We start from the raw sequence: 16,532 nt of genomic DNA on the forward strand, positions 1-16,532 counted from the left end.
CTGAATATTTCAGCCTTTTTGAAGAGCAGCTTACCATGGAAATGGCTGAAGATGTACAGACAGTATTTTCTTCAACTCACAGTGAAGCTCTGCCGTCCCCCCTAATCAGGGATATATTAATATATTAAATTATATATAATAATTTATCAAAAATTAATGTTGACCGTGTAAGTAGAAATATGCTTGGATCTTAAAAAGTGTCTCAAGTAGGTGATACTTCCAAGTTGTATAAAACTCTCACAAGTATTTTTCCATATGTCACTGTCTAACCAGATACTTTTGGAAACTTGGCATGAAGCCTTATTTTTAGTTCTTTTCATTTTTTATTAAAATTATCAGACTCTTTCAGAGATAAATAGGTTGAAAAGGTCAATAGTTCATTAGTAACCTTTACCTTAGAAAGTGCTATACTGTCAAGCCATCTTGGGTGTCTGTTGGCCCGATAAGCAGGTTGCACGTGATCCCAGGAGATTCTGAAAATAGTCTTTTCTGATCAGGAAGGAATCTGTACCCAGTGTGGCCATGAGTCATAGAGCCAAGAAGACAGAGTCACTTCAATATTAATGTTTAGTTATTATTATCTTCCCCTAAGTGTCCAATAGAAAGTGGATGCCTAAAAAGAAAGGGAAAGAGCAAAAGAAACATGGCATATTCAGAGTAACTCCTTGTTTGGGAATACCTCCTAGCTTGTGGCACTGAATAGCTTAGGGTACCCCCAGCTGTAGATTACAGATGGTCCATCGTGGTTAACAGTGCCAAGGAGTCTGTACTCATGGAATTTATCTAATCCCTTTTTAATCCATTTTTAATGTTGGCTTACAGAAGATCCTGCGGCATTGAGTTCCATAGTGTAATTCCATATCATATGGAGAAGCACTTCCTCTTGTTCATTTTAAATCTACTTCCCAATCATTTTGGGGGGTTTGCTGTACACCTTGTAGATCAAAGATCTGTAGGTTATTTTCCTTTCACTATTGCTGATTATATCAGTCTGCATGGAGTCGTCTCAGTCTTCCAAGTTAAAAAGTCCCACTCTGTATAGCCGCTATACACAGAATCTGTTCCTGCTTCTGATCATCTTTATTGTCTTTCTTCATAGCATTTTCAGATTTAATGTGGCCTTGCTGAGACTGGGTGACCAGAACTACACACTATTTTCCTAGTGTGAGTGAAGCACAATTTTGTGTATGATGTGTTTTCTTTTGCTTTCTTAGAAAGACTGAACAGTTAAGGTTCTTTAATTCCTAGTGATTTGACTGAGGTTGCAGGCTGGTATCCTTCCGATTCCAAGATTTTTCAAAATAGAAAAGCTAATGTAAAGCCTGTCATTCTGTATATACAGTTTCTATTTTTTTCCATTTCATTTCTTTGCATTTGTTAGCACAAAACTTCATTTATGACTTTTTACCAAGTAATTTAGTTTTCTGAAGTTTCTTTAGCAGTGCTTCAACCAACCTTAGGTTTGACTATCTCAGATAATTTTTTTTCAACTGCAGACTTTATCAGCTTGCTCTTTTCCTCTTTATCCAGATTACTTATGAATTTGCTAAACAATAAAACTCCTTGGGGGAACGAGTTGATGAACTTCCTCCTTTGTAAAGACATAACACTTATTTGTGCCTTTTGTTTTCTGTCTTGTAATGAAGGATAAGTACATGAGATACAGTCTCCTTTATTTCATGGCAGCTTAATTTCGTAAAAGGATCATTAATTTCTCAGCATCACACCTTCTCTTCCTCTGGCCCTTGAGGTATTTCATGTGTCGGTCCCTGCAGAGCTCTTTTGTGAGCAGTGTCCAGTCAGTGTCCAATGTATTGTTTATCTCTAAGACATTTTCTATCAACACTTCAGTTTGAAAGAATTCCTCAAACTCGTCTTTTATAAAACAGTTACTCCACTTGTTCCAGGAGATCCAAGTCAACCCATTGGGAATCTCAGTGACCTTCTCTGTACTGAACATGGAGGCAAAAAAAATTCAGTCAGTTTTTCTCCTGCTGCCTTAACTCCCCAAATTGTTATGCCTCTTTGTGCCTTGATTACCTGTTGACATTCTGGCTTTTTGGCAGCTGATTTTTGTGATATACTTGAAAATGTTTGTGTCAACATTTTTTTTTTAATTTAGCAAGTTATTCCTCAACATCTTTTTTGGTCTAATTTGTTGTAGTTTTAAATTTAACTTTAGAAAGTTCTTTCTTGTTTCTATTTTTCCCTCATGATTTCCACTTCTTAAAAGAAGTTTTCTTGTTTCTTCCTCATGGTATTTACCATCATGGTGACTTGTGTGTGTGTGCACGCACAGGCTTTTTCATAACATTTACCTGCTCTACATGAGTACATCTGAAAATTAATTTGAATTATTGTACATTATTATTCTGGTGGCACCTTTTGTAATCTTTTGTATCATTTCACAGGCACTAGTGCAATAGTCAAATTTTTTGATGGTCAAACATCTAGGCGTCGTACAATACTTTTGCTATATTAATAGAATCAATTCCATCCACAAAGATTCTGTGGTAATCTTGATATAGTTAACTTGTTTAACTTGTTTGGCTTTATACTTTTAGATCTGTATAACCTCTTTCCCAAGCTATTTCCATTCCGTCATTTCTACAGAATTTATATTGTGATACTAGATCATCACAAGAATGCTCCTTTTTGCCTCACATCCCAATAACCCATTGCTATTTCAGTATCCTTGCTTAAAATCACCTGATTCTCACTCACCACTCCTTAGTTTTAAGTTTTAACATTTATCTAGGAGCAGACTAACTGCCTAATAGTCCTTATTTATTTGAGACCTTATTTTGAGTTCTTCTCTACTTCTCACATTACTGAGCTTTTCTTATCCTTTTGGTACAATGGGTTTTTTTTTTTCTTCAATTTTATGTACCGGTAGCCTAACACTATTTTGATTGCAGTAGAGCCCATTCTTCCTTATATAGGTTTTATGGTCTGCTTCAATCCTAAATCTTCTGGTACTGGAGGCCCTTAATACAGTGTCCACAGTTCATTAGCTTTAAAGATAGCAACTTAAATTTTGCTTCCAGGATTCTTCCTTCCTGTTCTGTAAAATATTGGCACCAAGGAACATCAGAATCACCAATTCCTCCATAGCACTTCCAAGTCTCTATAGCAGCCTTGTGCTTATAATTGCTGCTCAAGAAAGGAGTCTCTCACTGCAGCTTTTGTGGTGGCATAGGGGGGTCCAGAGGAAAGTCAGGGAAAAATAATAGCAGATGTGTGAAGTTCTTTTTGTCTCTCTTCCAGCTGCAGAAGAAGTTAAGTCAAACTGAGTCCTTGCTCAATCACTTGTGGGCACTTTGTTGTCACAGCTGTTATCCCAGGCCTGCAGTTGAGTTAGTGGGTGCCATAGTTTCAAAGGCATAATGGCAGAAACATTTAAAAATTTGTTGCAGATGCAGCACATTTTGTATGAGAACAAACCTTATTAAAAGCCCAAGATTCAGACATTGCTCTTATGATTTTTTTTGATAAAACTTCAGGTTTTGAAAATCTTAAATTTGAGTCAGTGTAGAGTCCAGACCTGAAATGCTAGTAACTAATAATATTAGTAAATGAAATACAGATAATATTTTAGAATAGTTTCATTTTTCTTAGTTGGAAAAAATCTTTGCATAGGGCTTCATTAGAAGTCAGAAAAGTGACTTTTCAAAAATAGCAATCTTCTCTCTCAGTGTATCTTCTGAAGTCAGTGCAACTAGTGGTGGAATGATTTGGGTGTGTTTCTGCATTAGAACAGGCTACAGAATTCTCATTTATATTCTTATAATGAGTCTTTAACATTCTGATGACAGTATTATAGCCAGCAAGACTTGATTCCATGCCTTAACCTGGGCTGACAGTTAATAACACCATTCTTTGTCATCTTACTTGATCTTGAAGTCACAGAAAACGAGCAAAGTCTTCAGTATATTTTTTGCAGCTTCCCAACTGTGTTCATACTTTATGAATGAATTCTTATATCAGCAATGCTAATGAAAATCTAGATCACCTTGTACATGGCCTGTGTCTTTTATTTCTGTTTAAATATCTGCTACTGGCCACTAATAAAGAATACGCTTGTTAGGTTCAGCAACGCTATCTCAAAAAGTAATTGCTGGAGACCCATGTACAAGTTGAGTCATGGTCCCAACCCACAGCTCATTTTCACACTGAATGCTTTGCACTGCAGCTAACACAGGTTTCTGGACCTAGTCTGAAGTCACTTGTATTGCTTCAGTTTTTCTCTGAAACCCAACAGTTTTGCCATGGTAATAAGTCAGAATCTGTCTTGCTCTCTAGAAAAATGCTAGGGGAGGTTATCATGTAGTCGGAAGATGGTTGCACAGTGGCCTCCAAGCTTATCTGTACCTTGTCAAATGACTGAAGAAACCAGTTCCTCATAGCATGCACCTCTGCTGCCAACATGTACTTCTTCTCTCCTTCACAGGGTAATGTTCCAACCCGGGAGAGCATCCATATGTACTACCAGAACCATATGATGAAACTCTCTAAGGAATCAGGACTTGATTCAGTTGATAAAAATCCTGGTCAAGCTTCTGGTTTGCAAGCATCTGAAAGAATGGATAGTTTGGATTCAGCAGCTTCTCGTGACAGTATCTCCAGGTATTGATTTAATTTTATTTTGTGAAAGATAGAACAATCAAGTAATAGATGTAATTTTAGAAAATATCTAAGTACTAGTTAACTTTCTAACCAATGCTGAACATTCTTTTGATTTATCCATGGCGTTTCAGTAGTGAAAGTTCCCTCATATCCCACTATTCCTCTGTAGCAGTACAGTCAATTGTACAATAAGCAGATGACTTAACTCCTTTTCCACTGCATAACTACACCATTGCTTTCTGTTTCTCCTAGAATTAGGAGTCAATGATAGGGCATCTGATCTTATCAAAAATAATGGGAAAAAAAAAGAGTCCAGCGGTATTGTGTTATGAATTCAGGCATGGAGTCTGGAGATGCCATCATTCATCATGAATATTTGTCTTTGGAAGATAAAATCTGGTCTGTTGCACACAAAAAAAAAGAAAGACTTTGTACTGATAGCGATTGACAGAGATGGATTCGAGAGAATAAAGTTCCCCTCTCATACACATAGGGCAAAGAGCATCTGAAGCGCCTGCTGTTGATTTCCTCACTACTATGATTAGAGTCCAGCAGAGCTACTCCAAGTGGATCAAATATCCATATTAGTTTAGGAAAACCATCTTCCCCATTCTCCTCTGGAGATGGATGCTGTCAAGTCCCTTGCCAAAACTGCTGCATGTGCCTGCCATTTCGTACACACAGAAGCACACACTTTCACTTCCTTCCCTTGCAGAGGTGCCCTGTTCCCACTATGTCCCCGGTGCTCTTGATCCTTAATAGACTGCAGAAATTGTCCGACAGCATCATTTGGTGGAAGAGGGAGGGCTACAAAAATAAAGCTATTTCATAATTCATTGCTTTCTGCTGTTTCGTATTCTTCTCTGAAGTGTGGCAGTATCATACTATCCTTGATACTCCCTGCAAATTCAGTATCTGGTGTGTACAGTAAATTATGCTTAGCTTTTACTAATGACATATGGGTAGAGGCTAGCAGACTGAAAATAATGAGGGCTTCTCTTCCTTTCTGATGTTATTGAAATGCAAGTGTAAGAGCATGTCTGTGAGTACTATGCTTCAACAGAATATTCACAAATTACTCCCACAGGTGTACGCTCACCTTTGAGAGACTCACTCCAGCGAAAACAACCAAATCCTAGCAAATTTTTCTTGATGGCTAGGTACCCAGCTATGCAATACCTTTGTGTTTTGTCTCAAAAGTTTTATTATTAGGGTGAGATTACATGAGAAAAATGTGAAGCCAAAGTCTGTTGCAAGCTTACTTGGAGTCAGACAGGTATATCTGGAGGGCAGAATTCAACTCCATGGAATTCAATCTCATTTAAAGAAAGTTTACTAATAACAATCCTGTCTTCATTAAATAGTTTTTGGTTACCATATTTACTACAAATAGAAGAAGTTAACATTGATTATATAACAGTGTTGTCTAGAACTTTATATAGAAGCAAATGGAAGCCAATTTCAAATTGAATTACTATAAAAACCCAAGTATTGTAATTTTGGTATGTAAACTCTATGAAAAGGTATCTAGCATGGAAATAGTATTTAATTTTTTTATTTAATAGCAAACTGTTTGTCACCATGCTTTGAGTGTACTTACAAATTTAAAATCTCTTTTCAAACTCAGACTTCAGTAATTCTGTGCAGCTGCTTTACAACAGAAAAAGTTATATATTCTTTAGCAAATGTTTCAAATGTGTTACAGTCATCTCGGTTTCCTCAGAAGTCACAGACCTATTAACAAAGGAATAGCAAAAGTAGTATTACAACTGATTTCTCTAATCTAAAATTCTCTTTCTGGTAATGAATAATTAAATACTCTTGTTCTGACAGTATTTGCAAATTGTGCACATCTGCTATGATAATAATAATCTGTAATTAGAGGAAGCAAAAACTAGTCTGCTGATTGAATGATAATACCATCTGTTTATTAGCGCACCCTTGCATGTCTCTTCCTGGGGTTAAAAAAGTGCTTATGAGCCATTTCAGAAATATGTAGTGTTTTAAACTTCATATGAGTTTATTGAGTGATTTTTTTGAATTACCTAAACAATGTCAGAAAGTATTTTACATTTCAAAGTAATGACTTCCAATAAATATAAAAGCAACTAATTAAATCTAAAGCATCCCTATGGATCTAGGCTTGCAGTGGAAAACTTTAAGGAAGAGGTAGAAGGTTTCTAACCAGTGCACTCATTATCATTCTTTGATTGCCCTACACAAAATCCCATAGTGGAGATTAGGTCCCGTGACTAAGATGGATCTGTTTGGAAACAGTAAGAGCTACAGAAGCATAGAAGCTATTCCATTATAATAAATACATTCTCAGTATTCAGGAGAGGAATTACTATAGGTGTGCCCTCAGTGCTCTGAGCTCCAAGTTTTGCAGAGTATCCTTTGCGGGATTTTCTTAGTAGCCGAGACTTAGCCCTCATTTGTTCTCAGACCTCTTTTCTGTAGAGTACCTGCAACTGTAATGTGGTATTTCTAATGCAATTGTTTGGTCTCTCTTGTATATAAATACTTTCTTGTATCCTAAAGGCAAAGTGCGTACAGGTCAAGAAGAGAAGATACTGTTGTTATTCCTTAACAAGCCCTTCAGTGAGCACCACCAGAAGAGATTTAGAGCTAGTATGGTAGCAAGTTTACTGCTGCTTGTTTCCAATTAAATGATGAACTGCTTGTCAGGTTAAATAGCTTGTGAATTACAGTAACATGATTGGGAGCTGATTAAAACCAACTGGCTGCCTTTATGGGACCTAGCTTAAGATTACAAAATACCAGGCAGCCAGAGATCCTAAGTTAGGTTTCAGAATAGCCAATGTTTCGTATCAGTTTGATTTGTATTCAGTTTTTATATCTTCACAAGTAACTTTTCAGTTCCCAACTCTGTCTGTGTGTAGGCTTTTCCCCTGGAGGGTGGGAGCTGCTGGCTCTCCTGTAAGAACATGCATACAGGTTAGGTCAGGATCTTTGTGGATGCCCCTTTTCATCTGTGCTTCCCTCACCAGATGAGGGAGTAGGGCTTGAGTCAGGGAGTACTAGAGAACTAAGTTTTTATTCCTTTGGAGGCAGGGGAAAGGTTGGAGGGAGAGGTCCTACCTGAGGCTGGGTCCAGGTCTGAGTTAGGAGTATGAGTGACAGGAAATGTTTGGGGTCCTTGCTTGCAGGAGTGGGGAGTGCAGGAGGAGCACTGGAGCTCAACATGCTGCTTTGTGAGTGTTTGTGGGAAGGGAGAGGGTCCCAGGCTGGGAAGTGAAGCGGGCAACTACCACAGCTGATATCAGCTGTTGTACCCAAAAAACTGGATGTGGTGACCGCTTTTCTGAATAGCAAGATAATGGTAAAATCCTGAATGGTACACTCCTTCCAGTGCTTCAACATACTCAAAAATTCTTGGAATTTAGCCTCGCATCAATAGTTAGGGACCCCAGGGATACATTACAAAGCAAAATAAGAAATACAAATGAAGATATTTAAATAATGAATCAAAATTTCTGTACATCTGGTTGAATGTAAATGGGCTGTTCCCTTCCTCATCATGGTCCAGAGACAGTTCCTTTCTCAGGCAGTTTACACTAGTTTACTTCCCCCTTTCTCTGCTTTGTTGCCAGATGTTTGAGTCCAGATACTGTTTAAAACTAGGATCATAATATGTTCATAAAGTTAATGCCAGTCAGTAACAAGAACATTGATAGAAAGAAACAAAAAAAAATTAGAAGTTACCCCTTAACTGATAAACTCTCTGGGAAGGGCAGGTTCATTTGGCAGAAAGGAAGCCATAAAGTAAGAAATTTCCCACTTACCCAGGATAAAAACATCTCTGCTATATATATCCCATTCTGAAATGGATATCCAATCAACTCTATATAAAATGCTTGAGCTTAGAGCTTTTAATGAATGTTCAATTTAAAATACCTGTTCCTTCAATGATTTCAAGAAGCTAATGCTTTTCAGATTCTTTGAAATGTTCATCAGGAAGATATGCCTGAGTTAAATTTATGTGATAGTCAATGACTGAGTCAACATCAACTTTGCCAAATATAAATCTTTCCACTTTATTAGTGTGTTCATTTCCTCCATGCTCTGCAGTGTATCCCTCAAGAAGTGCATTCAGAATACACACACTGTGCTGCAGGTGTCATCTCATACACATCTCCAAACATTCAAGAATCTGGAGCAGTTACTCTGTAAATATTTCTTCTGATGGTTCATCTTTCATTTAAAAGAGTTACATAGTCCAGGTTATTGCAGACACTAAAGCTGGGCCAATGTTTTTATCTACTGATATTAATAGATGTTTTTGTTAGATGTTGATTTTTTTGGTTCCCAGGTCAGGACTTCCCTGTTTTGGAGGGCAGCTGGAATATATTTTTTCCACTGAAAATATATGAATGAGCACATTTCACTTTGCTTTCAGTAGCTGTTCTGCTTAAGGCCCTTGGAAAGTCCCAGGAAGTCTATGCCTGAATTTAAAATGCTTCAACACCTCAGTAAAAGGTGTTGCTCTTTAAAAGCAATAAACTTAGCCCCTGAGTTACAAAATAAGATAGGGGTAATATTGCAGCCCACAGACAGAAAGATAATCTATAAAAATATTGTATACAGTCCACCTGCTGCCATCTCCCTGTATTTCAGCACCAAAAACTCCCTGGTGATACGACAGCCTGACTATGCTCCATAGCATGAAGTATACATAGCATGTAAGTGCAATGAGAAAACTCCTCCATCAGGAGCCTGCTGCACTCGGCAACACAGCGCTCCTACTGACTTCCACACTGTCAAATCAGACCTTCAGGGAGCATCTCCGGTTCTTCTATAAAGCAGCATTCCTTCCTTCATCAAAACCCTGTGCCATGTGGACAGCCGGGTTGTGTCCAGAGGATGGCTGTGTGCCTTTGTGCACGCACGGAAATAATACAGTGGCTTGTAAAGGATCTTGGCCAAGTGAACCGACAAGACAGGAATGCTGTTGCCATTAATGTAAGGTATTGTTTTTAAGAGAGGTATTTCACAATACCTTTGGTATCTTGATGATACTTCTCTTCTGTTCAATGACCAAAAAAAGACCATCTATGAAAGTACCATCAAAAAAGACCACCTAAGAATAAGCCTAAGAGTAACTATTACTTTGTTCCACGTATGTTGCTCTTTTCCCTCCCTTATTTCCTTAAGGCAACAAATACAAGACTGTCACTTTATCCCAGCACAATTTTCTCTTCACTTCAAGTTAGCAAGTCGCACTGAAAGTGCCACTGCACTTCCCTTCTGACCTCTTTCCCAATTCACTGTGTCCTTGGACACATATAATGCCTGCCTAGAGGGCAAATACCAAACTGCTGCTGCTCAAGTATTGCACAGATGGAATTAAAAGAGAGAAGTAGAGTCTAAATCCTGGACTTTTAGGTCCTTTCTTTTCTCATTATATCGGAGAGACTCAAACATGTGTCATAACACCAGGTCCCTGAACTCATGTCATGAGCATCTGCATTTTTCAAAGATTTTACAGGAGAGAGCTTTCTTTTACCTACCATATGTCATTAATGTATTTGCTTCTTTCCTGTTGCTGTGTTATATGCTTATATTTAAATATGTACCTTACTTCTCATAACTCATCCAATTCTTCTCCTCTCCAGTAACAGAAATGCTCAATGTATGGTGTACGTCTCTGGAGTCCTGTTGTTTTTGACACGTGAAAGGAGATAAGGGTTTATTATATCTGTCCTTTCTTTTAAGCTGGGCATGCTAAGGATTTTGAAATTGGAAGAAAAACTATTTTTAAGCTGTGATTGAAATAAGTGAAATCTTCTGGAAAGAATCATCAGGGCATATTTCTAAATAGCAAAATAAAAGCCATCTCATGCAGAGCAGGTTATATTTGGCATGCATCTACTGGCTAAATAATATATCCGATTTGGCTCTTTGGTTCGGAAAGAGGATTAGCCAATGTCTGACAGCTATTTTTCTATTTGTGGAATATGAGCTTATTCAATTTTAAGGGCTCTTTTAGGAAATTGGCCTGTACGTTTAAAAAAGGTTCGACACAGAATATCATTAATAAAATAGAATTTGTACAGAGGTCACTTTCCAAAACATTTTTGTATAATTCAGAATTTCCAGGGGAAAAAATGAAGAAAATAAAACCTCCTCAGCTATGTCACTTGGTGGCCTTCAGAAAGCACGTAAAACCTTGTTTGGTTTCATACCTTTTTGATTAGTAAATACATTGCTCGTAGCCTTTTATAACCGCTATGTGATTATGACCATGAGCAATCTGTGCCTTGAAAAGCATTAAACCCGGTGACTCTAAACAAATCCTTATCTTCTCTCTAAACCTTCTGTCTTTGTGTCAGTGTTTTGCTGCATGGCGAGCACATTCATTTACTGAACCGTGTGTACAGTAATATCATTTGTATTTAACACTGTCTTTGTAACTGTTTGCGCTGCTAGCTGCTACACTGAAGCAACCATGCTGTTCTCAAGGCAGTCAACCCTTGATGATTTAGATGGACCAGACTCTGTTCCTAAAACAAGCGAGCGCGCCCGACCTAGGCTTCGTAAAATGCACAGCATGGATATGTCCTCCTCATCAGCTGACAGTGGCAGTATAGTGTCAAGGTGCTTAACTCATGCATGCTTTGTTCACTCATTTACCCTGACCATTGTACTTTTTGCAATGTATATAAATTTGCATTTGCAGGTATATGTGGTACACAGTGGTTTGCATGATTAACGGAAGCTTTACTCCCTTCTTTGTCATGGCAAGATTCTGAGGTTCAAAGTCAGGGTTATAAACCAGGACTCATTTACTGTTTCACTTCTTTTTGTGTGATCTTTTTTTATCTTGTATTCATGTATTTTTTAAAGTTTTTCCATTACGTTAACCTGATTGTCTAAAAAACAGGCTCTGAATTCTGTATTTGTTCGGCTAAAAAAGGATCTGATTTTCAGACTTACTGAGCTGACTGCTGTTCTTATTGAAATTAGAGGCTGGAAGGGCAGTTTCTCAGCTAATGAGTTATCCTAAATATGGATGTAAGAGTCTAATTTTAGGAACTACGATAGGCAAATGTTGCCCCTGCTCTTTCAGCTGTTTGTTTTCTTTCCTATAAGAAAGATTATTAAATATGTTTTGATTTTTCTACCATTGATTTATAATCTCTAAGATTTTGAAAGGGGAAAATTGCTATTGAAAGATAGCAAATATCATTAATATACAGTGCAAGAGAGAACTGTTCAGAGCCATTCACTCACTTTTTACAGGTCAAAACTATAGAGTTACATGCCATTGGGAAATAAAAACAGTGTTTCAACTAGTACAATAAATACAAAATTTAATGGCATATTAGAACATTCTCTTCCAGTATTAACATCATTTTACAAAATTTTGGTGTTGATCAGCTTTGAAATGATGAGATTTTACATTCTTGAGCAATTTAACCAAATGATTGCTACAAGGAATCATCAAAACATACACTCTAATTCTAATACTCTTGCAAATCCTTATTAAAAATCTACTAGAAATAAAGTGCTCTAACCTCACCATAGTAAGTTTGGAAAGACTGTACAAGGAAAAGAGATGAAATTTTAATTTGAACTTTGGCAGAAGATAGTACTTCCAACTACTAACCTTTCCTCTAAAGTTTATTGTTGAGGTGAAAACATTCACTTCAGTGGAGCTATGTGAAATCTAATTCATCTCTGTTGAGATGCAAGAACATGCAGTTGACAAAAGACTATGTTGATGCCCGTTGTCTCACCTTTGGGAAGGGACTGGAATGGAGATTAAAAAGAGAAAAAAGTAACATTCTAGGGTAGAGATGAAAAAATACTTGTGAGGGAAAAAAGGGGTGACAGCAAGGCCAAAAAAATGTTTTAAAATGATGGTGTCCAGATTGGACTCCTCCTGGAGTCATCCAGCTGCATAAATTTATATCAGCTGAGACACTGCTGCGGAACATAGAGCAGTAGAAGGGAAAGTGGTTATGGACGTGAAAAGCTGAGTGTAAGCAAGATGAACAAGCAGAGAAATGAATGAAATGAATAAGAACAATTGAAAAAGAAAATAGTTTTGTATGGAAAAAAAAACAGGCAGATAAGGTAAAAAATGAAGACCATAATGAAGAACAGGAGGCAATCTGAAGGTAAGCAAGATACCCTGTTACTAGAACAGCTTTTTAATCTGGATTGTATTTCTCCACATTTGCAATTTACTTGTTCTTTTATTGACTTAGAATCAGACTTGATTTGTGTGTTCAGCTAATGTTCTATTTTATACAGCACCTCTTTGTTAAAAGCACTGTCTTTAAGATGAGTATGTGGATCCCTATAGCTCATCATGGATCATGCTTTAAATAAATGTAATAGCAGGTTTCAGTTCTGATCAAAAAGTATTTCCGCTGCTTTCAGAGAGTTAGGTATAGTTTCATTTGTTGGTAGCATTAATTTGTCCTTTATTGATGAGAAAAGACAGTGAATCACTGTGAGTTCATGGGGAAGTCACTTGGGGCAGATGAACCTGGATGGTCCATCTGTGTAAAAGGAGATCCTGGTGATACGTTTTCTACCAGATGATGTGAACTGTAAGGGCCAGGGAATGCAGTGGGTTTGCTCAGCTGTCTACACAAAGGTACAGTTAACAAACTTTGCTCAGCGATGAGCCTCGCAAGCCTCAACTGTCCCTTCATCCTGTCCCTGACAGTGAACCTACACAGGTCACCATGCTCTATTCTCGTCAGGGGACAACAGAAACCATTGAAGAGGTAGAAGGGGAGCATGATGAGGAAAGAGCACACTCAGCATCAAGACAGGAGGAAGAGGAGGTGGAAGATTACAGCCTGGATTCGGAAGGAGCTGCATATACTCCTGACACTGATGTGCCATTGTATTCCACCATGGATAGCAATGCAGAAGCCCCACCTTCCTATAGCAAAGCTGTCAGCTTTGAACACCTTTCCTTTGGCTCCCAAGAGGACTCAGCTGGTAAGAGTCTCATGATGGTGAGCCCAGATGACAGGCGGACGAACAAACTTAATGATACGATTCTCCCTCCATTGACGCACGAGCTAACGGCCAGTGAGCTGCTTCTGAACAAGTAAGGACCTTCGACAGGGAAAAAGTTTTGGTCCCAATCTGTGAAGTTTTGCCATGTACCCCCCCCACCCCTTCAAAATTAGCCTATGGTTTCTGATAAAGACCTGTGCTAAGTTTGGTTTAAGGGAAGAAGCTCATTTCCTGTGCAGTTGCTCTAACTATAGATTTCCAAAATGACTCAAATGCATATGGGAAGGCATTTCCACTTTCTCCCCAGATACTGTAGCTAATTGTTCCAGTTAGCATCGGATTTCTGGATTAGTAATTGTCATGGGCTTTTCTAAACATCCCGTTGGAGAGGATTTCTCTTCTCCAGACAGCTGTGATTTCAAATAAGTTTCTTCCTGGGACTAGCTCATAAAATTTTTCTCCCTTAGCTGTTTTGAATTACTATATGGGAAACTCTGACCTCTGGCAGAGTTTTTGTTAAAGCCTGTAGGAGCTGAGAGCTGGCTGAAGAGACCACCTTGCCTAGGTACTGTCCTAGGAGATAGGATGTTCTCTTCTATTTGCCCCTCAGCCAATATGTGCTCAGTAGCACAACCACCATTGAAGGGGAGCTGGTACCACTGCTCTCCTTCCTCTGCTTTCTGTCCTCTGCTGCAGAAGAGCACCCATGAACGCAAGGACAAAATCTTAAACCGCAGAAAAAGTCTTTCAGCCTAACTGCAACTAGACAGAGGCTATGTAGACCTGACTTTGCAGATCAGTATCTTTTCTTCTGGGTGTTCTTGGCTTTTTAATTGTGTATCTTTTTAGACCAGGACACTCCTTAGGAAAAGCAAAGAAGAGAAGTGTGAAAGTTATGTAATAACTTCATGCTGCTTTTTCTGTTTAGTTGATTTACGTAGGTGAGAGGAGATTGGATGCACCTAATGCTTAGGGCCATTTATTATGTTCTGATGGTATGTCACAGTGCTAATCATGTCACTGCATGTTCTGATGGACCTCTAGAGTTTCTCCAAATTCACATCTGTGTTAATACATCAGATATTAATCCAGGCAGGGCCATACCAGAACTTTGCTGGATAAATTAAAAACCATCAAAACAGTACTTCTAATCATTTTGCTTGAAATGCTTGTTTGTGAGCTTAAAATCAGACTATTTGATAACAATACCAAATTTTTTTATTATACTCTCCAGCAGAAGTTTTTTTCATTTTAAAGGGGAAAATAGTAGTGAATTAAAAAGTAGCTCTTGTGGATTTAATTTTCATTTCACTTATGGTACTCTCCTCCTCACAGGATGTTTCATGATGAAGAACTAGAGGAATCAGAGAAATTCTATGTTGGTCAGCCTCGAGTCTTGCTCCTTATTTATGCCCTGTACAATACTCTGGTAGCCCGGTCGGAAATGGTGTGCTATTTTGTGATCATCCTTAACCACATGATTTCTGCCTCCATGATAACCTTGGTGCTTCCCATCCTTATATTCCTTTGGGCCATGCTGTCTGTTCCGAGGCCAAGCAAACGTTTCTGGATGACAGCCATCGTCTATACTGAGGTATGCTGCTGTTGTTGCAACCCTGTTCATCAAACACAGAAAGGAAAAGTTAAACTGTAAGCTTTGCATGTCAGTGTGGCCTATTTTCTCTATTTGAACAATAGGACTGATGCCTTTGGCATTATATTAATATAAATATTTGTTAAAGTCCTCAGCCACTTTTATGGTATACATGGGTCTTGTGCTTTTCTTCACTGCAATGAGCAACATTACTGAGGGAGCACAAACTGTTTGTTGTTCCTCTGTAGCAATTAAGATGTTTTTTCATGTTTTTGTAAAACTGACAGCGTTGTAAAACTGACATATTTCTCCCTTCTTAATGGCATGAAGCTGTATCTGCCATGCTTAGAAAATATCCCAAGTGTATTGTATTTCTGAACAGGTGACCATTGTTATCAAGTACTTCTTCCAGTTTGGCTTCTTTCCTTGGAATAAATATGTGGATTACACAAAAGATAAACCTTACCATCCACCCAATATTATTGGCATTGAGAAGAAAGAGGGTTATGTGCACTATGATCTTGTTCAGCTCCTTGCTTTATTCTTCCACAGATCCATTTTAAAGGTAATCTGAGCTCATGTGACTTTTTTATGTTTAACTTTTTATAGTCATTCATGTGATATCCCAACAGAAAGAATTTGTTTCCCCCTCTAGAAACACAGCAATACAAAAATGCAATGTTGATATGCTCTCCTTTTCTTTTTTCACTAGTGCCATGGATTATGGGATGAAGATGATAAAGGCGAGAACTCCAGTAGTAAAGAGGATACTGATGATGAGCTGTCTCTGACAGGAGGCAGGAGAGACTCTTCTGGCTCTCTGAAATCTGTCAATCTTGCAGCATCAGTGGAGTCCATCCACGTCCACTTCCCTGAGCAGCAGACTGCTATCAGGAGGAAGAGCTCCAGCAGTGAATCACAGCTTTCACACAGGTCCAGCTTCTCTTCACACAGATCTAAAAGAGGTAAATGTTGTGATGCTGCTGGGATTTGAAGAATAAACACTTACTTCCCATAGGATGATCCTGCTAAGACCTATTACTATGAAGAACTGAGAGACTACTGGATTCTGCTCTTCAGTGAGGAAATAGGATATGTCTTTGTGTTTGAACACACTCCAAAACTTCTAAAAGTTCAAATGCCTAGCCACACTTTGTGATTCACTATATCTTTACAATGACATTGTCCAAAAGCTGGGAAAGTAACTTTCAGTGTGACCCAGATCCAGAATTTCTAGTTCAGCATAATCTCCAGCTAGAAGGGGTTCAAAGAATATATATTTTTCATAGGTACATTCAATGGTACTTGA

General features: G+C 38.2%; 1 protein-coding gene across 1 annotated transcript in view; it reads left to right on the plus strand.

The window, feature by feature from the left end:
• The window catches only part of PIEZO2 (piezo type mechanosensitive ion channel component 2), a 304,603-nt gene that overhangs the window by 269,846 nt on the left and 18,225 nt on the right, over positions 1-16,532 (plus strand). The window contains exons 37-42 of the mRNA XM_062570118.1: positions 4,451-4,626; positions 11,077-11,244; positions 13,328-13,720; positions 14,965-15,223; positions 15,606-15,788; positions 15,936-16,188. Of these exons, the coding sequence (XP_062426102.1) occupies positions 4,451-4,626; positions 11,077-11,244; positions 13,328-13,720; positions 14,965-15,223; positions 15,606-15,788; positions 15,936-16,188 (1,432 nt within the window). The remainder of the gene's footprint in view (positions 1-4,450; positions 4,627-11,076; positions 11,245-13,327; positions 13,721-14,964; positions 15,224-15,605; positions 15,789-15,935; positions 16,189-16,532) is intronic.

The sequence above is a fragment of the Rhea pennata genome, chromosome 2 (assembly GCF_028389875.1).
Source record: "Rhea pennata isolate bPtePen1 chromosome 2, bPtePen1.pri, whole genome shotgun sequence".
NCBI classification, from domain to species: Eukaryota; Metazoa; Chordata; class Aves; order Rheiformes; family Rheidae; genus Rhea; species Rhea pennata.